We start from the raw sequence: 23,283 nt of genomic DNA, 5'->3' as shown, positions 1-23,283 counted from the left end.
GAATCCACACTTGGGCAGGCCGAAGATTCCACCTGCCCTGAAGAAAACTGAGGATGAAACCCAAAGTTATGGAAAAAAGGTGACATCAAAGTGGCAGAACTAGCCCTATTGCTTAGCGCAAATTCGGCCAAGGGCAAAAATGAGACCAAGTCATCCTGATCAGCAGATATGAAACATCTCAAATAGGATTCCAAAGTCTAGTTTGTTCTCTCAGTCTGCCCATTGGTCTGAGGATGAAATGCAGAGGAGAAGGATAACTGAATTCCCAGTTTGGAACAAAAAGCTCTCCAAAATCTGGAAACAAACTGGACTCCTCTGTCCGACACAATGTTCTCAGGAATCACGTGCAAACAAACCACCTGTTGTAAAAACAAGGGCACCAACTCAGAAGAAGTTGGCAACTTTGGGAGTGGTACAAGATGGACCATCTTAGAAAATCTATCACAGATCACCCAGATAACAGTCATTCTCTGAGAGACAGGAAGATCAGAAATAAAATCCATTGAGATATGGGTCCATGTCCTCCTGGGCACCAGCAGGGGCATCAACAAACCACTAGAATGAGAACAGGGCTATGACCGAGAACAAGTCCCACAGGACAGCACAAAATTCCCGACATCACGAGACAAGGCAGACCACCAAAAAGACCGACTCACCAAATCTCTGGTACCAAAAATACCTGGATGACCAGCCAACGTGGAGCAATGAATTTCAGACATTACTCTTTTCCTCCACTGGTCAGGGACATACAATTTTCCCATAGGGCAACATTCAGGTTTGTCCTCCTGAAATTCCTCCAGAGAACGTCTCAAATCGGGTGAGATGGTGGTAAAAACTACACCCTCATTTAGAATGGTAGTAGGCTCGGTCACATCAAGAGAATCTGCAAAGAAACTCCTAGAAAGGGCGGCGGCCTTAACATTCTTAATGCCCAGAAGAAAAGAGACCACAAAATTAAAACGCGTGAAAAACAAGGCCCACCTAACCTGTCTAGGATTCAAGCGTTTAGCTAATTCAAGATAAATTAAATTCTTGTGGTCGGTGAGGACCACAACTTGATGTCTAGCTCCCTCCAACCAATGTCTCCACTCTTCAAATGCCCATTTCATGGCCAACAATTCCCAATTCCCCACGTCATAGTTACGTTCAGATGGGGAAAATTTTCGAGAAAAGGAGGCACAGGGATTCATCTTAGAAGTCACTGGATCTCTTTGGGACAAAACGGCTCGTGCACCAATCTCAGAAGCATCTACCTCCACCTGAAATGGGAGTGAGACATCAGGTTGCCGTAGAACCGGAGCAGAAGTGAATCTCCGCTTAAGCTCCTGAAATGCCGAGGCTGCCTTTGGAGACCAATTCACCACATCAGCGCCCTTTTTGGTCAAATCAGTCAGTGGTTTAACAATAACAGAAAAATGACTTATAAATTTATGGCAGAAATTACCTAAACCCAAAAACTTCTGGAGAGCCTTCAAAGAAGTGGGCTGAACCCAATCATAAATGGCCTGTACCTTGGCCGGGTCCATTTCAATAGTAGACGGGGACAGAATGAATCCCAAAAATGAAATCCTCTGTACACCAAAGAGACATTTCGATCCCTTAGGCTGTGTTCACACACAGCGTTTTTTAGCGGTTTTTACCACGGTTTTCGCTATAAAACCGCTAAAAATAAGCTGCACAGTCATTTCTATGCATTTTGCACTTTTTGTGCACATTGATGCGTTTTTTACCGTGAAAAAAACGCATCGTGGTAAAAAAACGCAGCATGCTCATTAATTTTGCGGATTTTCCCCGTTTTAGGCCTCTTCCATGCGGTTTTAAACCGCTGCGGAAAAAAAACGCATCAAAAACGCATCAAAACCGCGCAAAAAACGCAAGCGGAAAAATAGGTGCAGTTTCTGGGAAGGGATTCCGGTTTTTGAGCAGAAAATTTCTGCAACGTGTGCACTTAGCCTTAACATACAGAGAATTTTCCCTCAAAATCCAGAACACAGTCTGGACATGTTCCACATGAGAATCCCAATCACTGGAAAAGATCAAAATATCATCCAGATAAATGATCAAAAACTTATCCACAAAGTCTCGGAAAATATCGTTCATAAAAGATTGGAAGACAGAAGGGGCATTAGTGAGCCCAAAAGGCATCACCAGGTACTCAAAATGTCCCTCTGGGGTATTAAATGCCGTCCTCCATTCATCCCGTGCTTGATGCAAATAAGATTATACGTGCCCCTGAAGTCAAGTTTGGTAAACCAACAAGCACTTTTAACTCTGGAAAATAAATCAGAAATCATAGGTAACGGGTACTGATATTTAACAGTGATTTTGTTAAGGGAACGATAGTCAATACATGGCCTTAATGAGCCATCTTTCTTGGCCACAAAAAAATCCAGCACCTAAAGGTGAAGAGGATGGTCTAATATGACCCTTCTCCAATGACTCCTTGATATAAGATCACATAGCATCATGTTCGGGTACCGATAAGTTGAAAAGCCGACCCTTGGGAAATTTACACCCAGGCATTAACTCAATTGCACAGTCATAACTCCTATGAGGAGGCAAAGACGCAGACTTACTCTCACTAAATACATCAGAAAAATCAGCCAAATAGTCAGGAATATCATGAGACTGGGAAGAGGTGGAGAAAACAGGAGTGTCACTAAGAACACATTGACAACCACAAATCACCACAGACACAGATTTCCAGTCCAAAACAGGATTATGAGTTTGCAACCATGGAAAACCCAGAACAATAGTATCATGCAAATTGTGCAACACCAAAAATTTACAATTCTCTTGGTGGTCCGGGGTGACCGGCATTATCACCTGGGTCCAAAACTGGGGTTTATTCTCCGCCAAAGAAGTAGTATCAATACCCCTCAAAGGGATAGGAGTCCGCAGGGGTATCATGGGAAAACCACAAGTCAAAATCCATCAGATTCAAAGCTGCTCCTGAATCAACAAAAGCCTTAGTGGAAAATGTAGACAAGGAGCAGATCAAAGTAATTACCAAAAGGAACTTGGGCTGTACACTGCCCACCGCAAATGAGAGGCGTTCCCACACAAAAAACACAACTTATTACGCCTTCTAAACACCTGTTGTTTCGCCCTAGACAAAACCCTATCGCATTGCATGGGTTCAGAAGTTCGTTCGAAAGGCGGCAACGCCTCTCGTGTAGTTTTACGCTCACGTAAACGCCGATCAATTTGAATGGCCAATGACAGAGTTGTCAAGACCAGAGGGGACAGGAAATCCCACCATAACATCTTTTACAGTTTCTGCCAAACCCTCCCGAAAGAGAACTGCTAGGGCATCGTCATTCCATTTAGTAAGGACTGCCCACTTACGGAATTTTTGACAATATAACTCTGCAGAATCCTGACCCTGGTTCAATGCCAATAAGGTTTTCTCAGCTTTATCAATATCATTAGGTTCATCATACAACAACCCCAGGTCTTGAAAAAACGCGTCCACATTAGCCAGAATAGAATCTCCGGGTGTCAAAGAAAAGGCCCAATCCTGGGGATCGCCACGCAGCAGGGAGATGACAATTTTAACCTGCTGCACAGAGCTCTCCGATGAGTTAGGTTTCAAAGCAAAAAATAGTTTACAATTATTCTTAAAATTCAAAAATTTAGACCGATCCCCAGAAAAGACATCAGGAGTAGGGATCTTTGGTTCTACAGCAGATGATTGAGCGAGATAGGCAGAAATTCCCCGCACTTCAGCAGCGAGCTGCTCAACATGATCAGACAATTGCTTAGTCTCCATTTAGACAAAAAATATCCTCCTACGGCCCCAGAAAAAAGTGGAAAAAATATACAAAAAAAAAATTCTGACCCTTTTTTCTTTTTAAAATTCTCTCCTTCTTTAGAGTACGCTAGAGTCTACAGTAAGGCTGGTGATACTGTTATGAATGGGTCACCGAGGAGGATAGCAGGACCAGGCTAAGCCACCAGAAAACCAGAGAGGTTGGTAACTAAGCGGATTGTAGACCCCTGATCCTATCTACACAACTAGCAGTAGTCGTGGAGCATAGCTACGATGCCCTAGACAACTCAGCACAGCCAGAGAACTAACTCAGCCTAAAGCAAGAAAGGTGAAAACTAAACTGCCCTGGAGCAGACTCCAAAGGAATAGGCAGTCCCCAAAAAGATTGTCGGTGAGACAAGATGAAAACACAAACGCAGGTAGAAAAATAGACTGAGCAAATGATGGGGCCCAAACAGAATAGACAGGAAAGACACTGTCTGCAATCACGCAAAAACCCTGAAAAATCCAACACGTCTGATGCACAAAAAACACTGAAGTTACACGACTTCGCCCCCACTATATCAGCACTCTGGTATATACTGAAGACAAAGCAAAAAGAGACCAATATAACAGGGTCCAGAACAAACTGACACAAGCAGTAACATATGGGCGGTGATCCAGCAGGAGCAAGCCGACCCGCACAAAACAGAGACAGACAAAACCAGATCAAATGCAAAAAGATTAGCAAAGGAACACTTAGCTGAACCATGCAGGAACAGAGCAGGAAACATCAGACCTCAGAAGGCACAGGAAGAAAATCACCAGCAGGGATTGAAGGAAGTCAGCTGTCTCAAATACACCAGTCAGAAACCCCAGATCTCCAATCGTCATCATCATTGTCAGGTAGCAAGCCTCTGTCAATCTGACCAGCTCCACCACCTCCAGTAACCACCAGAGGGAGCCCAGAAGGAGAACTCGCAACACCTCTGTCAATCTGACCAGCTCCACCACCTTCAGTAACCACCAGAGGGAGCCCAGAAAGAGAATTCACATCACTCATCTTATTGAAAGCTGTAAATGCTGTCCCAGACCCCGATACCTCATGCCTGGCTGATTGCTGCAGTGCCTTGCTAGAATTTATCCTGTGGGTGAATTTTTAGTGATATCATGTAAAGATATCATTCAATTGTGTGTCACATAAGGATTCTACTAGGACTTTTGATTCCCCCTGACCCCGCACCTTTGATGCATAAATACCTTTTTTTATCTTGGTTGAGATGTATGTAAATCGGCGCAGTCCGGTCCGATGGGCGGGGCTTATTCGCCTTCTCCCCCCTTCCTTGGCTTGCTGAACGTAGCTTCATCTGTGAATATCACAGATGCGGTAGTTTTTCCGCACTTGTGCATTGAAAAGGCCTCCGGCGCTTGCGCAGTATGCTTTGCCCAATTGTGGACAAAGCATATAATCGGTACTGCGCATGCATCGGTATATTTCAGCGCGATCTATGCCCCGGAAGTCTTCACATGCAGGATACTCTTCCTGGACGCCGGATGCATGCAGAAAAATACCGGCGCATGCGCAGTACCGATTATATGCTTTGCCCACAATTGGGCAAAGCATACTGCGCAAGCACCGGAGGCCTTTTCAATGCGCAAACGTGGAAACACTACGTGAACGCAGGAAGAACGAAGAAATGCGTAGAGCAAGACAGGGAAGGGGGAGAAGGCGAATAAGCCCCGCCCATCGGACCGCATCGCACCACGGCGATCTACATACATCTCAACCGAGATAAAAAAGGTATTTATGCATCAAAGGTGTGGGGTCAGGGGGAATCAAAAGTCCTAATAGAATCCTTATGTGGCACACAATTGAATGATATCTTTACATGAGATCACTAAAAGTGGGTGACAGATTCCCTTTAAGGCCACTTTCCTGGTGTCTGTCCCTCATTTGATGTGTTTTGGCAGCATTTAGAGCCATTATAAGGTGTTGTGCATGTGTTTGTTTTTGCCTCCGATTGACATGAATGGCGTTTGGTTATGTTTGGTGAATATTCGACTAATTAATTGGCAGATATTGCAAATTCAGCGATCGTAATCCGAACTGAACATTGAAATATTCGCTCATCTCTATAAGTGACATCATCTGAGACTGTGACCGATGGTTGACTGTTTTCAGGCTTGGAATCTGAGTCTTTGTGGTCTTCCTACTATCATTCAAAGAATTATCTCTGTTGTACCATGAGATCTTCTGCTGCGTGCTCATGTGTACTCTATGAAAGAGCCATTAACCGGTGTCGGATTATATCTTAGACAGCAAAAGGATCAACAGTTCAAAGCCAGCCATGTCGGATCCTTATCTCCCCACATAATTATTTGTCCAGGGCCCCCTATATATTAGACTGTTGGCTGAACCCATTTGCTCGACATTATTCTAATCTGTATAAGGGCCTTAAACACTGACAGGGTTCTATAGAAAAAAGTCCTCTCCCCTTACAGATGGCCACTTGTATATACTTTTAAAAGGGGCCTTATTGCTTTTGGCATTGTGACCAAAGACTGAAACTCACTTAAGAGAGTGCATAATGATAAAGATATTCTTTGGATTTACACCAAATACCAACAAAATGGGTCAAGATGGAGGTTGTTGGACATGTCATGGATTTCAGGGACCTTGGTCATTTGCTCATGTGCGGCATAGTTCTGTATATTGGATTCCATGTTTGTACTTCTCTACACCAACTTCAGCACAAGTCTACAATATGTCCTAAATCCATATAGAAAAAGGAGCAATCACAATGAAGGTTCCAACTCCTTTTTACTACAGCAGAGCGCCAATGTTCGGAAACGATCGCTGAACACGAATTTGGCATATTCATGCCATATTGGTACCCTATTTGTGTGTAATTTACGTTTGACGATCGTTTCCGAACATTTGCTTATTTCTGCTCCCATTGATTCCAATAGTGTATGGCTTTGTTCAGCAAATATTGCAAATAGAATATTTGCCGTTGATCATAATCCGAACCGAATATTGAAAAATTCGCTTAACTCTACTCTTTACCCAGAAAGGACTTGGTAGGCACAGTGGGTCTATCATGGGTACCATGGCCACTCCCATCTCCTATATAATTATGGTGCCTGGCTAGCACTCACTGACAGAGATATCTTATGCTGCATGGCTAGAGGTTGTTATTAGAGAGGGCATTTGGTGGATTTATCTGTGACTGTTGCTAGGTTTTGCATGTGTGATAATTCCCCTCCTCCTATTTTGGTTTTACCTCATCCACAACTCCCCAATGCATACCTCTGTTGTTTAAGTGTGTATATTTGTGTGATTGGTATTTTCCTTTATCCCTGTTCATATTACCTTGCTAGTCTGGTTGGTGTATTATGGTACACTACTACTTCCCTCTTGCCTGCATGGGGGAAGGGTACAGACTGAAGGCAGATTCAGGAGATAAAGCAAGGTACAATGCTGTGAAAATTAATTGGGACAAAGCATTTTTTTAAGTAAAATCATAAGTTGGTTACCAGTCAGTGATTCAAACCAGTTTTAACTGCTTTAAACAGGCACTCACACCTGTTCAAAGCAGTTAAAACTGGTTTGAATCACTGACTGGTAGCCAAATTATGATTTTACTTAAAAAAAAAATGTTTTGTCCCAATTAATTTGCACAGCACTGTATGTGGCCCCGGCTTCTTCACTATCAGAAGTATCCTAGGGAACAGGGCAAGCTACAGCACGCATTAGCGTTGGGGGCAGGGAAGGAGCCCCTGGAGTCGTGACAGACATTTTATAACACTGCAAATGAATGGGTGCTATACTGGAATGTTTTAGTTCCTCTTTGATGATCCTAAAGTAAATTCTAAATCGAAAATGATTACTGGACATGTGAACAGAACCTATGTCGTGCGCCTATCAGATATAGTTCCTGATGTGAAACCGATACTTTCCGAAATGTAAATGACAAAAACAAGCAATGGGCAGCCATTGGGTCAACAATAAGAATGGAGTTCTGTTCTGAAGGCTATGAAATTATCAAGTTCAGGTTTCCACAGGTTAATAGATATTGCTGTCAACTGTAAATTACTGTGTTTTATTCAGAATAACACAATGTACAATTCTAAGAAAAGATGCTGTTGAATGGTTATTTTACGAGGAATACAAGTATGTAATTATACCAACATGCTGAAACAATTGAATGATCCTTGTAAAGCTACACCCCTGATACTGCCAAGGGACACTACCACACTACACAGTAATACCAAAATGTTTGCAAATTTGCAGAAGCACATTCCCTTTTGTGGAACAGTCCTACAGAAAAAAGCATTGTTGATAGGTGTGTGTATCATTCCAGTTTCCATTATGGACCCCCAGGAGCTAACACCTGGGAATCAGCAGATGTATACGTCACATTTTGTGGACTCCTAAGACACCTCTGAGTTCCCAATTTTCCACGATTATATGATGGCCATTAAAAATTAAGAAGAACAGCTCAAAACAAACGCTATCACGTACAGTTTGTCATCCACAGCCAACCTACGGCACGCTGTCTGGGCAGGTTGGAAGTTGTGGGGGGGATTATAAAACCCCGTATTTACGGGAATGGTAAATCATCACCAGATTCCGCATTGGTGATAAAAAATAGCACAAATTCATAATTTTTTACATGCACTGTAGAGCCTTGCAGGATTTATTTGGGCATGTTAGGTGGCACTAGAAAGCTACGCAGCCAGATACACCAGGTGTTTGCTCGGTAGCTCAGTGCATGCGAGGAGGAGGATGATACAGCGGCTGTCAAGATGCACACAGCATCTCCAAGGCATGTGGGTTGGCAGCAGCCTCCTCCTCCTCCTCCACAGTGGGGGAACTCCTGGGCATGTGACTGTTGGAGTTAAGATGGCAGCTCTGTCTGAACCCTTAGGTCTGGAGAGAGGTAATAGACACAATGCATGTTGCTGGGATCTTGCCTGGAGCAAATGGATGTAGCCAGAGGGAGGGGGAGAGATGAATGAATGAGCTTTACCTTTATTTCGCCTGCTAATCAGGGAAGTGACTGATTTGCAGAATAACCTTGCACTTACCTTCCATGGCTCCTATTGCTATGATGTCGCTCGTTACGCTGCTCTGAGACAGAACATATTGTATGTGTGGCCTTACAGCCTCTGGTACGAGTATTTAGTAATTACTGCACTTACATTTGTCGCCTCCATCCATTCATTAGTCTTTGTAGCCACAATCCACAGTCGTTGCATTTGGAGGGCAGGGTGCGATGCTAAAGGTAGGACAAGGAGGCTACGTATGAAGAATACCATTTCTGCAATGCAGAATAGTTATTAGGGGAGCAATCAATGTAACATGTCTGAGAAATAGACAGGTGGTTCTGGAACTTCGAGAATAGATATAAATTAAAGAATACAGCAGCCATTAAGGCTGGTTTCACATTAGCTGTTTTTTGTGCAGCGCATCCATGCGCATGCATACCTATGTTTAACATGGGGGGCGCATGGTCTAGCGTTTGCACGTGTTCATATGCGTTTTGGTGCGCATGCTTTTTTATAAGGTGTGCGACCTGGCGTGCAAGTCGCAACTTGTTGCATTTTTGGGTCTGTCCAACGTTGTAAAAAAACGCATGCGCACACTTGCACTCGGAATGCGACAAAATAACGCATTACAGTCTATGGGAGCGCGTGTGTGACATGCGCACGCCTGCGTTAAAAAACACATGCGTTTTAAGAGTTAACATGGCTTGAAACTGGTTAAAACGCTTGCGCCTAAAAAATGCAATGGAATACCGATACTGGTAGGATCGTACCTCTTATCTGAGTAAAGTTTTCTCCTGGAGAAATAATTAATATATGTGCCTGCAAAATTAACTGTTTATTTGCTGTGTTACCTTTGTGCCCAGAAGAGGCTGTTTTTGGCTTTTGAATCCCTTGGAGTTTTATGAAAGAAATAGAATTGCACTTGTTGAGACCAAACTGCATTGCCTGTGTGAACGCTACCTAATGCCTAGCTGAGAGAGTAGAAATCTGGAAGGAGATGTCATTCATGCACTGCTGATTGTGTATCCACAAAACATCAAACGGAAGGAAGATTAAAACATTACAGGTTTACCCGGTCAACGCATTTTGAGGCCAAGCAGGACCTCTTCATCAGGACAGAACTCAGCTGAGAGAGTGAATCGCTACAACGCATCTAATGCATTACTTATATACTGCATTACTGCCATATAGACTATACTTATATACTGCATTACTGCCATATAGACTATACTTATATACTGCATTACTGCCATATACACTATACTTATATACTACATTACTGCCATATAGACTATACTTATACTGCATTACTGCCATATACACTATACTTATATACTGCATTACTGCCATATAGACTATACTTATACTACATTACTGCCATATAGACTATACTTATATACTGCATTACTGCCATGTAGACTATACTTATATACTGCATTACTGCCATATAGACTATACTTATATACTGCATTACTGCCATATAGACCATACCTATATACTGCATTACTGTCGTGTAGACTATTCGTATATACCACGTTACTGCCATATAGATTGTACTTATATACTGCATTACTGCCATATAGACTATACTTATATACTGCATTACTGCCATATAGACTATACTTATATACTGCATTACTGCCATATAGACTATACTTATATACTGCATTACTGCCATATAGACTATACTTATATACTGCATCACTGCCATATAGACTATACTTATATACTGCATTACTGCCATATAGACCATACTTATATACTGCATTACTGCCATATAGACTATACTTATATACTGCATTACTGCCATATAGACTATACTTATATACTGCATTACTGCCATATACACTTCATGGATAAATCATTTGCTCAGATAAATACAGCTAGAATGAAGATGCAATCACTTATTACCATTGTAAAAGCTGGAGCAAAGAGATGTATGAAAATAGGACAATATTGAGAAAGTCGCACTGGAAACTAAATATAAGGAAAAAACAAACGACCAAAAATCTCACAAAAGAATATAATAATACAAAATATAATTTATTGAACAATCAATTCAATAAGACCAGAACATGTGAGGAACACAGTGACATGGAAAATCCAAGTCTGCTTGTGCATTCAGAAAAACACCAAAGGACACACATATGTCAGGAAGGGGAAGGAGGAAGTATAAAGCACATATGTAGTGCCTGTTAGCAGAGATAAATATAATTATACTAGCTCATAGCAAAATTGCACATCCCACACTGAGCCTCATGAAATCCACATCACCAGGCATGTATCCATAATGGACAATAGAGTATGATGAAAAATGTAACGTATTAAAGTCATACCTGGTAAGAATGGGAGGCAACCCGACTGGTGTGTGTGTCCCCCGACGCGCGTTTCGGCGTGAAATGCCTTTCTCAAGGGGTGGTGGGAAGGGGGAAGTGAAGCGATTAAAAACGCTGTGTCCACCAATCATGGGCAAGTATGCCGATCATGTGACCCACATAACCAATCAGGGCCGCGCAATAGCGGCTATGTAATTAGGAATCCCGATTACCATGGAAACACGCATATGCCTCAGTGTATCCATGTCATAGCCAGACCGCCTCTGATGACGCATGCGCTGCCGTGACAACCGAGGACGCCAGACGGCGTCGGTGTCAGCTGACCTGTGACGTCACAACACGTGACTAATCGCCAGGACAACAGAGACGCCGAGAGACGCCGGGCGCCGTGGGAGCAACAGGGCGCATGCGTGCCGGCGGTCAGCATGAGATGGAGTATTGGATAATGCTGGCTCAAAAACGGGAAACCAATAATTAATGGTAGATATTAAGTGCATAATCCATTAGATATATATATGCAAATGACACTCAGCTAATGTAACTGACAAAGAAGCCCTATATCAAGGGATAGGGTGCATGAACAGGGATAATAGCAATAGAGCATGCGAGATGAAAAATGTAAATGCAGTATTCGCAAAAAATAATCATAATGCTATTCAAAAATGATGATATTGGTGTACAATGGAATAAAATAGAATAACATCATTGCAAATAGATGTACATCTAAATACGAAATTAATGATAGATCATAATATGATATATACACAACTATTAAAGGGATATATGTAAAGAGAAATACTACAATGATAGATGCTATTATTTACCACCATGGACCTAATTGTCCTAATGTAAAGCACAACCAGTTCCCTTATATATAGAAAATACAATATGTTCACAATTGCATTTAAAGAAATAAAAACAGAATGCCACTTGAACAAGATATCATATAACATAGGAAAATGCAAAACAAAATAGAATTGAATCACACAGCATGGCAAAAGTCTTGATATCATATGGCGTATCCGGATCCACCGATGATTCATGCCTCATGGATATACAAATGGTGAACAAAGCTGAATAATAAAAAATTAAAATGTAATATTAGCACAAGATAAAAACAACGCATAACGGCAAAGCAACAAGGAGACTATACATGTTAAAGCCAGACCAAGATGTTATAAAAATGGAACAAAACTATTTGATTCATTTAGGCCCTTAGGGTGAACAGCATCTAGTGCCCAGATCCATCTTGTCTCACATTGAGACAATTTTTGGCTGATTTTACCCCCCCCGGATATTTGGCTCAATAATATCAATACCTCTAACCTTGAGTAATGAGCCATCACACCCATGGTGCAATCTGAAGTGCCGAGGAAGCGTCCTAAGCGTGGTCGGATCATCATGGTCGGCTGCCGCCTGAATACCCAAAATATGTTCACGGGTACGTACTTTTAATTGACGAGTCGTCATACCTACATAAATTAAGTTGCATGGGCACAAGGCAAAATAAATCACATAACGTGAAGTACAGGAGATGTGTCCCCTGATATCATATGTCCTGGTGCCACTAGAATTAAAGAAGGAATTCGTACGTTCAATATTTGGACAGGCGACACACCGACCACAAGGAAAACAACCACGCCTAGGACCACCACTTCCAAAAATATTGGGCTTCAGTTCACCATGGTAATGGCTATGTACTAAATGATCTCTGAGGTTTTTAGACCTCCTAATAGTTATACTGGGTACCTCAGGAAGAATTTGCTTCAAAACCGAATCGGTTTGGAGGATAGGCCAGGCCTTCTGAATACAATGTCTCATTCGTGCAAATTGAGAGTGGTAGCTAGTGATGAATCTAATTTTCTGAGATGATCTTTTCACTTTTTGACCATATAGTAGGGAATGTCTTGTGGAATGTTTTGCTCTATTGTAAGCATGCTTTACGGATCGTCTACTATAACCCCTCTCACAAAATCGAACTGAAAGATCCAAAGCCTGTTTCTCAAAATCACAATCATCAGAACAGATTCTGCGTAGACGCAGAAACTGTCCAGTGAGAATAGAATTAATGAGTGGCCTCGGATGTGCAGAAGACGCATGAAGTAACATATTAGTTGATGTTTGCTTCCTAAAGATGGTAGTTTGAAGGACATCATCAGAATTGCGCCATACTGTAACATCCATGAAGTCAATTCTACTGGTGTGTACTTGATAAGTGATATGGATGTTGCGATCATTGGAATTGATGCCATCCATAAATTCACTTAGCTGTGAAGAGTTTCCCTGCCAGATTAGAAAAATGTCGTCAATGTACCGCACCCAAAAGGGATGTGGTCCATTGACGACCCCCAATCTGACAGGGGGAGGTCCCTCTCCCACAGCCCCAGGAACAGGTTGGCATATGATCGGGCAAAAGATGCCCCCATAGCTGTACCCTGGAGCTGTAGGTAGAAGGACCCCTTGAAAGTAAAAAAATTGTGTGAGTGAAAATTCTAGGAGTTCCAGAATCAGATCGATGATCCCCACAGGCAAATTGGACATATTCAAAAAATATTTGGTAGCTACCAAACCGTCCGTGTGCCTAATATTAGTGTAAAGTGATTCGCCATCACCCGTTACAAGCATGGTGTCTCCTCCAATGTGGAGACCATCGATCCTTTTCAGAAACTCTCCAGTATCAAGGAGAAAAGAGGGAAGACTCTCCACAATCGGCTGTAATTTAGAGTCAATCCAGCAATTGACTTTCTCCAGATAATTACCTGAACCCGAAATAATGGGACGCCCCGGAGGAGAATCCACATTTTTATGCACCTTGGGTAAAAGGTACAATGTTGAGATGGTTGGTTCCTGAACCTGTAGTGCCGAAGCCAGCTCTTTAGTAATGGTACCAGCTTGTACCGCTCTATTCAAAATCTGTAGTAACTGTACCACAAATGAAGACAGAGGATTGAAAGTGAGGCGTCTGTAACAAGTTTTATTGTCCAGTTGTCTAAAAGCCTCTTTTTCATAAAGAGGTTTGGGCCAAATTACAATGTTACCGCCCTTATCGGCTGGCTTCAACACTACATCAGGAAGAGCCTTTAAGAAATCCAACCTCTCTCGTTCCAAGGGACTTAAATTATCTCTACCAATGCCTCTAGGAATATTCATAAAATCATTGGTAACCACCTGTACAAAGAGATCAATCTGTGCACAGGAGGATAGAGGAGGAATTTTTTTGGATTTAACCCTTATTGATGTTGGAATCTTACCTCCCTCACCCAATTGGTGTTCGGTGGATAGCTCTTCTAATTCTTGTAAGGCTATTTGTTCCTCCTCTGCGGGGAATAAAATTTGTAAGTCAGGATTAAAAAAATGTCTTTTAAATATTAAGGATCTTGCAAAGAGGTGTAAATCCTTAATAGCCGTAAATGTGTTGAAATTGGATTTAGGAGAGAAAGAAAGTCCCTTACTTAATAACGACAGGTCAGTATTAGATAGGACATGAGTACTTAGGTTTATTACCTTATTATTGTTTTTTGACTGTTTCCGTTCGGGGGATGCAAATTGCATCCGCTTATATGGATGGAATCCCGTATCTCTTAGATCTCGGTCCAGACCGTGTTGTCATAGAGGGAACAGCCCACTCAGATAAATCACTCATGGCAGAGAGCGAACTCTCAGAGGAAGCACCCATCAGTCGGGAGGTGTGAACGTTGGATTTCCTCCAGTGATAGATGTTTTTAGTTGCAAAGTCCTTAATATCTCTTTGTAGTTTCAAAGCTTGTTTGTCATGTATTTTTTGGACACAAGTGTCCAACTTTTTGTCAATCCGAGACTCATAATCAGAAACTTTATCCACTGGACATTGGGCTTTAAATTTACGTTCAGCCTCATCCAGTGACTTATCAAGATTCAAGATCAGCTTAGAATTATGATCCACCAATAGCTTCATAAAAATGGAGGAGCATGAGTTACATGCTTCCTCCCATCGAGAAATAAATTCATTGTCATCAATGGGTGTGTGTGTCCTTTGGTGTTTTTCTGCATGCACAAGCAGACTTGGATTTTCCATGTCACTGTGTTCCTCACATGTTCTGGTCTTATTGATTGTTCAATAAATTATATTTTGTATTATTATATTCTTTTGTGAGATTTTTGGTCGTTTGTTTTTTCCTTATATTTTGCATTACTGCCATATAGATTGTACTTATATACTGCATTACTGCCATATAGACTATTCGTATATACCACGTTACTGCCATATAGAATGTACTTATATACTGCATTACTGCCATATACACTATACTTATATACTGCATTACTGCCATATAGACTATACTTATATACTGCATTACTGCCATATAGATTGTACTTATATACTGCATTACTGCCATATAGACTATACTTATATACTGCATTACTGCCATATAGACTATACTTATATACTGCATTACTGCCATATAGACTATACTTATATACTGCATTACTGCCATATAGACCATACTTATATACTGCATTACTGCCATATAGACTATACTTATATACTGCATTACTGCCTTATAGACTATTCGTATATACCATGTTACTGCCATATAGAATGTACTTATATTCTGCATTACTGCCATATAGATTATACGTATAGGCCGGGGGCACACTTGTGTGTGCAATGCAAGAAACTCACGCGAGTCTCTCACATTAATACCCGGACTGGCACTCGGAACCGGAGTGTGCGGCTGCATATATTTTTATGCAGCCGCACACTCTGGTCCGAGTGCCAGCGGCAATGCCAGGTATTGATGCGAGTTTCTCGCAGTGCACACGCAAGGGTGACCCCGGCCATATACTGCATTACTGCCATATAGACTATACTTATTGTGATATGGTTAATGGGCGGTATGTATCACAGAGGTGGGTGGCCCTGTAATGGAAGCCTGAGCTTGTGTTGTTCAGCAGATCTACTGCTGAGGGTTTTGCTATACATTGGGAAGGCTTCAGATGACTTGGAGAGATGGGTGGGTCCAGTCACCTACATACCTCACCCAAAGGGGTGTGTCTGAAAACCCATGATGGAGCCTGTGGGCAGTGGCGTAACTTAAAGTTATGGGCCCCGGTGCGAACTTTCAAATACATGCCAAAATACACGCACATCTCCGCTCTGTACACCTCATACACACACGGCTCTGCTCCGTACACCTCATAGACACGCGACTCCGCTCCGTACACCTTGTACACACATGGCTCTGCTCCGTACACCTCATACACACACGGCTCTGCTACATCTATACTGTAATCCCCTCCTGATCCCACACATAAGCTTACCCTCTCCCAGCACCATGACAACCATCACAGCAGAGTCCTGCAGACACTGAGGCTCCTGATCATGTGACTCCTGACTCCTCCCCTCCTGTGACCTCATCACAGGTCCTGTGCGCACAGAACAGCCATCGTGCATGCCTTCCCCCTGCACTCTGTAGTCACGGGGCTCCATGTGACTGGTCACTGAGAGGTGTCGGCAGCAGGTCTCATCCTCCATCACCTGAGACACTGGGGGGTGGAGTGAGTGCAAAGCTCTGGGGAGGAATAGCCGAGTCCATGCTGGAGGAGGGGGCACAGGACATGATGGAAGCCCAGGTTCCACATGAAGATGGCTACTTCTTTGCTGGACTGGGCGGGCCCCTAACCACTCTGGGGCCCCGTCGCAGCTGCGACCTCAGTAGTTACGCCCCTGCCTGTGTGTTTGTGCACGGGCGGCAGTGCTGGCTATGCTAAGCCAGAGTGAGGAGGCCTGTGATATACCTCTGGAGAGGACGCCTCTGAGGATAAGGTATCCAGGAACCTGTGCGGTCATCACGGACAGTTAGCGTACACTAATCTGTTATGCACGCCAAGGATCAGCGAGGACCTCGGGTATTGTAGAGCAGAACTGTGCACAGGGTGCTGCACGTTACCAAATACCTGAGATTCTGTTTATGCTGTCTACTAATAAACCAAATGGACTTTTTGCTTTAACCCTGGTGTCCCAGCGTATGCCTCAACGACCGGCCAAGTGAGTATTCCCCGTCCACAGATAGTGGAGATGCGTTACAATATATACTGCATTACTGCCATATAGACTATACTTATATACCACATTACTGCCATATAGATTATCCTTATAAAATAAACATACTTAGAGCACATATTGGCCAATTATGTGCCCACCAGCCATGACAAGGTGGTATTTTTTTTTCTGTATTGATAGATTAAAAAAAATAGGCAGCACTACAGGATTAACGTCACGAGATAAAGCAACAGAGTGGGGTCAGACGATGGCAGTGTCTGGGAACACATACACCTGTGGTAGTTAGAACAGCTTCACTGTCCTATTAGCAGTTCATGCTTTCTTTGCTCTGGTGCAGCAAGGATTAAACTCCTGGAGTTTTACTTGGTTGGATTCCTGGAGTTCTCTGTCTTGGTTGTATCAGCTATTCTAATTTTGTTACTCCCAACAGGTATAAGAAACCTCCTCCTTGCTTCTGAACTTGCCAGTGATAGTAGCCACTTCCTGGTTTGGAGTTGAATGAGTTCAGTGTTTGGAGCAGGCGGTTGGAGAGTTTTTCAAGAGAGTTCTGTGAGGAATTGGTTTTCATGTTTATCCTCTTCCTCTCCCATTTGATTTCTTCCTTCCTATTCCTCACCTGTTTCCCACTCTGTTATTTTGTGAGTGTAACCCAGGAAGAAGTGCCGAACCGCCTTAGTAAGATTAAAATTGACAAATCACCAGGCCCTGATGGCATTCACTCTCTGGTATTAAGGGAGTTAAGTAATGTGATAGACAGGCCGCTATTCCTTATATTTAAAGACTCTATAGAAACAGGGTCTGTTCCTTTTGATTGGCGGCAAGCAAATGTGGTACCAATATTCAAAAAGGGGTGTAAAAGGGAACCTGGAGACTATAGGCCGGTAAGCTTAACATCTGTTGTGGGTAACATTTTTGAAGGGTTTCTAAGGGATACCATTATGGAATATCTCAATGTTAATAAATGTTTAACTCCATATCACCATGGATTTATGAAGGATCGCTCCTGTCAAACTAACCTGATCAGCTTCTATGAGGATGTAAGCTCTCAAATGGATCAAGGAGAATCATTGGATGTCATTTATCTTGACTTCTCTAAAGCATTTGACAGTGTCCCACATAAAAGATTGGTAAGTAAGATGAGAAAACTTGGGCTAGGGGAAAATGTGTGTAGATGGGTAGGTAGCTGGCTTAGTGATAGAAAACAAAGAGTGGTTATTAATGGGGCATACTCAGATTGGGCCAGGGTTACTAGTGGGGTACCACAGGGTTCTGTATTGGGCCCCCTACTATTTAATATATTTATTAATGATCTAGTGGATGGCTTACACAGTAAAATATCAGTATTTGCAGATGATACAAAACTATGTAAGGTAGTTAACACAAAGGAGGACAGTTTGCAACTACAGACAGATTTGCGTAAATTGGAGAATTGGGCTGAAAAATGGCAAATGAGGTTTAACACAGATAAGTGTAAGGTTATGCACATGGGAAGGAGAAACAGATGCTACAATTACTTACTAAATGGGAAACTGCGGGGGAAATCAGACATGGAAAAAGACATAGGCATCTTACTCAATAAGAAGCTAAATTGGAGTGCTCAGTGTCAGGCAGCTGCCACCAAAGCAAATAGGGTCATGGGATGCATTAGAAGATGTCTGGGGACACGAGATGAAAACATAATTCTCCCTCTGTGCAAATCACTCGTCAGACCACAGTTGGAGTATTGTGTGCAATTTTGGACGCCGGTGCTAAAGAAAGATATTACTGAACTTGAAAGGGTTCAAAGGTGAGCTACTAAAATGATAAATGGAGTTGGTTCACTACAATACCCAGAAAGGTTATCAAAATTAGGTCTATTTACTCTAGAAAAGAGAAGACTTAGGGGAGACTTAATATATATGTACAAGTATATCAGAGGACAATGCAGAGATCTCTCCAATGAACTGTTTGTACCAAGGACTGTGACAAGAACAAGGGGACATTCTCTTCGTTTGGAGGAAATACAATTTCTGCACCAGCATAGAAGAGGGTTCTTCACGGTAAGAGCAGTGAGGCTCTGGAATTCTCTTCCTGAGGAAGTGGTGATGGCCAACTCACTGAATGAATTTAAGAAAGGAATGGATGCTTTTCTTGTGAGTAACAGTATAGAAGGTTACGAATAACATAATATTATAGGTAGATGGTTGACCCAGCTTAGGGGAAGGAATTTTTTTCCCTATGGAGTAAATTGGCTTCTACTCTGTGGGTTTTTTTGCCTTCCCCAGGATCAACAATGCAGAACAGCTGCATTAAAAATAGGCTAAACTAGATGGACATAAGGTCTTCCTTCAGCCTTCAAAACTGTTACTATGTTACTATTTGTATGATTATAGTTTTCTTTTATCCCTGCCTGTTTACCCGTCTGTCTGGTTTGTGTAATCCTATACACTTCGACCTCACACCTCCCTGGGTGGGGGAGGGATCATATAAGCGTAAGATAAGAACATAGCAAGTAACCAGACCCAGACATCTCCACCATCAGGGGTAATCTGGGGTACAAGGATAGCCTAGGGTGACCCTACTTCAAGGGAACGGGTAGGTGCCCACAGTCTCTTGTCACTAAGCGACAATTAATAAGCATAAAGTGGGGGTACTTTATTGACCCATCTCGATTGAAAGGCTCATTGCTGTTTTTTTCTGGAGCCAAAATGTTGCACTGAGATGGGTCCCCCCACTTTTTGCTTAATAATCCTGTAGTGCTAGCTACTATTGATCTCCCTCATTTTTTTAGATCGATATGAGATAAATGGTTAAGTAGGTAGATAAATAGATATGAGACAAATGGGTGCAAAGTTGTTGGTAGCATATACCGTAGATCCATAAAAAGACAGATAAAAGTTAAATGGATAAGTAGGTAAATAGAAACTGTATGAAAACAGTGCCAGGTAGGTAAGTAGGATAGATATGAGAGATATATAGATAGATAGATTGATAATTGAAAAAGAAGTGACAGGTGTCACAACACTTTTTCAATTAACTGATGATATCTGGAAAGAACAATTGGGCATGTTGTTTTTCCTGTGGGTAATCTGGCGGTAGATTATTCCTCTTTTTTCCCCACATAAAAAACACATACACACAGACTACTGACCACCCTATGAAAAAGCACATTATCGTTCTCGTCAGCTCACAGGATCTGTGCTGCCGAGCTTATGCTCACTGAACGATCTTTTACTTAATGTTCTCTGAGCATTTTTAAAATGCAGTCTGCCTTTCTAAGAAGGCAACTAAACGATCGTCGATTGACAAAACATGTTGCCGATCAGTGGATGTTTAGTGCCAGCGGTCGGCTGATGTAAGCTCTGACAACTTTGTCATTGGCCAAATTGTGATGGCTAGATTGGGTCAGAGCTTCTCCAAACTGAAGATCTTGTGGGGTGCAACATTTAGTACCAACCAAAAGTGATCCATGGAAGGACATCCGGTGACGTTGTCATGGGTGTCCAGGACTCATCGATCCCCATGAGGAGTGACAACTAGATCTTCTGGTCTGATCTTGCAGAAGTTCTACTGCTGAAAAGCTAATGGTGGATACCAGGTTTTGTGGCATCCATGCCCAGTTGGATACACAAGATAAAGCCCGTACTTTGCCTACTCAGTATAAAAGTCATTGTCTAAAAAAATTGCCTTAATTCTAAACCATACCTTTAACAAAATTTACACAGTTGTGTAATTAATGTCCAGGTCAAGTAGATTTAATTCTGCTTTTTATTTTGCTCTAAAATATAATGCAGCAAGGAACAGCGCCATCCAGTGTGAATGGCTATGTCTGGTATTACAGCTTATTTGCACAGCCCATAGACAAAAGTGTCCATGTGCCCTAAGAACAAAATAAATCCTTAAAAATATCTCTCCTCAAAATTGTTTATTGTTTGTCAATTTCTGTCATTTTTGAGATTCCTACTTATTGAGTTGTTGGGCCTCATTCCGCAAAGTTTATCCATACTAGTTAGACTATTTAGGCAAAAGTACTGTCACGGGTTTACCGCGACAGAGAGGAGCCACAAGACTACAGTGTCTGATTTCTCCTACTCCTGCACGGATTAGAAACACTTCACCTTCTTAATAAAACTGTGTAAATTTCTTTGGGCAGTGCAGGGGTTAATCTGCTCAGTTGAGAGCTCCTGGAGCCAAAGCTCTCAGCTGTGCACTGTTAGCCACTCCCATCATCTCCTATATAATCTGGACCCTGGCAAGCACTCATTTTCAGAGGCTAGCTTATGCTGCATGGCTGGAGGTTGTTGGTGATTGTTAGTGCAGAAGGCGTTTGATGGATTTATCTGTAACTGTTGCTAGGTTTTGGATGTGTGATAATTCCTCTTCTTCTCCTACTTTGCTTTAATTCCACCCTTCACTCCCCGAAGCATACCTCTGTTGTATGTGTGAGTATAATTGTATGTTTGGTATTTTTCATTACCCCTGTTCGTATTTCCTTGTTAGTGTGGTTGGTGTACTACGGTATACTACTACTCCCCTCTTCCCTGGGTGGGGGAATGGTACAGACTTAGGGCGGATTCAGGAGCTAAGGCATGGTATGTGGCCCCATTGTCTTCACCATCAGAAGTAATCCGGGGAACAGGGCCGGCTAGGACGGCCCTAGTGATAGGGACAGGAAAGGAGCCATTTCTCCCAGGACACCTGACAACAGAGTCATGACAAGTAATGTAAAGTATGGGCAGAGGAGGGATAATGCTAAATATTGTTTTTCAGGGGGTTGGCCTAGAACAATCTACTGGGCACAGTCATATTAGAACAGAAGAGGACCTTTCCCAAACTATTCACAAAAAATTGGGGGCAACAATTGTCCAAAATGTCTTGTGCTGAAGTATTAAGACTTCCCTTCACTGGAACTAAGGAGCCTTGGCCGCAACCTGATAACAGCCCATAGTATTACCCCTTCTCCACCAAACTGTACAGTACAGCGGGCATGATGCAGTCAGGGAGTAACATTCTCCTAGGATCACCAAACCCAGACTCCTCCATCAGACACCAGATAGAGTAGTGTGATTCGTCACTGCACAGAACATGTTCCCACTGCTCCAAAGTCCAGAGGTGATGGCTTTACACCACTCCATCCAATGCTTGGCATTGTGCTTGGTGATGTAAGGCTGGATGCAGCTGCTCGGCCATAATGCTCCCGGCAGGGGCGCAGTGTTTGTGCTGATGTTATACCAGAGGAGGTCTGGACTCGCCAGTTAATGGAGTCAGCAGAGAAGTGGTGACTTTTCTCCTGTCTGCTCCTCAGCAAGCACTCAGTGACCCCAATCTGTAATGTTACAGGGTCTTCACATCGTGCCCGAATTGCTTCAACTTCACAATAATGTCACTCACAGGTGTTGGGGGAATATTTAGGAGGAAAGAAATTTCAAGAACAAGGGGTCGGAGGTTATACATGGGGGGATGGGGTGGGGGTGAGGCTGGATGTTATACACCTGTGGAATGAGGCCAAATTATATACAGCTAGGGCGAAGGCCTGGATGTTATATGCCTGGGGCGAGGAGCTGGATGTTATACAGCAGGGAAGGGGGATGAGGTCAGATGTTTTACACCTGGGGCGAGGAGCCGGATGTTATACAGAGGGGAAGGGGGATGAGGCCAGATGTTATACACCTGGGGAGAAGGCCTGGATGGTATACACCTTGGGTGAGGAGCCGGATGTTAAACAGCATAGAAGGTGGATGAGGCCAGATGGTATACACCTGGGGCGAGGAGCCGGATGTTATACAGTGGGGAATGGGGATAAGGTCAGATGTTATACACCTGGGGCGAAGGCCTGGATGGTATACACCTTGGGTGAGGAGACGGATATTATACAGCGGGGAAGGGGGATGAGGCCAGATGTTATACACCTGGGGCGAAGGCCTGGATGGTATACACCTTGGGTGAGGAGACGGATATTATACAGCGGGGAAGGGGGATGAGGCCAGATGTTATACACCTGGGGTGAGGAGCTGAATGTTATACAGCGGGGAAGGGGGATGAGGCCAGATGTTATACACCTGGGGTGAGGAGCTGGATGCTATACAGTGGGGAAGGGGGATGAGGCCAGATGTAATGCACCT

At 42.8% G+C, this 23,283-nt stretch overlaps 1 protein-coding gene and 2 long non-coding RNA genes across 3 annotated transcripts in view; 1 reads left to right on the top strand and 2 right to left on the bottom strand.

The window, feature by feature from the left end:
* LOC141085530 (uncharacterized) overlaps window positions 1–9,019 on the bottom strand; it is a 68,836-nt gene extending 59,817 nt beyond the window's left edge. Inside the window, exon 1 of the long non-coding RNA XR_012231325.1 lies at window positions 8,957–9,019. This is a non-coding gene — a long non-coding RNA (uncharacterized lncRNA). The remainder of the gene's footprint in view (window positions 1–8,956) is intronic.
* LIN7B (lin-7 homolog B, crumbs cell polarity complex component) overlaps window positions 8,591–23,283 on the top strand; it is a 59,783-nt gene continuing 45,090 nt past the window's right edge. The window contains exon 1 of the mRNA XM_073570955.1: window positions 8,591–8,694. Within this exon, the coding sequence (XP_073427056.1) occupies window positions 8,658–8,694 (37 nt within the window). The 5' untranslated portion in view covers window positions 8,591–8,657. The remainder of the gene's footprint in view (window positions 8,695–23,283) is intronic.
* LOC141085529 (uncharacterized) overlaps window positions 12,078–23,283 on the bottom strand; it is a 60,397-nt gene continuing 49,191 nt past the window's right edge. Inside the window, exons 2-3 of the long non-coding RNA XR_012231324.1 lie at window positions 14,391–14,456; window positions 12,078–12,212 (exon numbers count right to left, since the gene is read on the bottom strand). This is a non-coding gene — a long non-coding RNA (uncharacterized lncRNA). The remainder of the gene's footprint in view (window positions 12,213–14,390; window positions 14,457–23,283) is intronic.

The sequence above is a fragment of the Dendrobates tinctorius genome, unplaced genomic scaffold, assembly GCF_039654945.1.
Source record: "Dendrobates tinctorius isolate UK_male_01 unplaced genomic scaffold, ASM3965494v1 ptg000028l, whole genome shotgun sequence".
In the NCBI taxonomy this organism is placed as follows: Eukaryota; Metazoa; Chordata; class Amphibia; order Anura; family Dendrobatidae; genus Dendrobates; species Dendrobates tinctorius.
The sequence above is the reverse complement of the archived record's forward strand: the minus strand, read 5'-3'. Positions and strand labels throughout refer to the sequence as shown.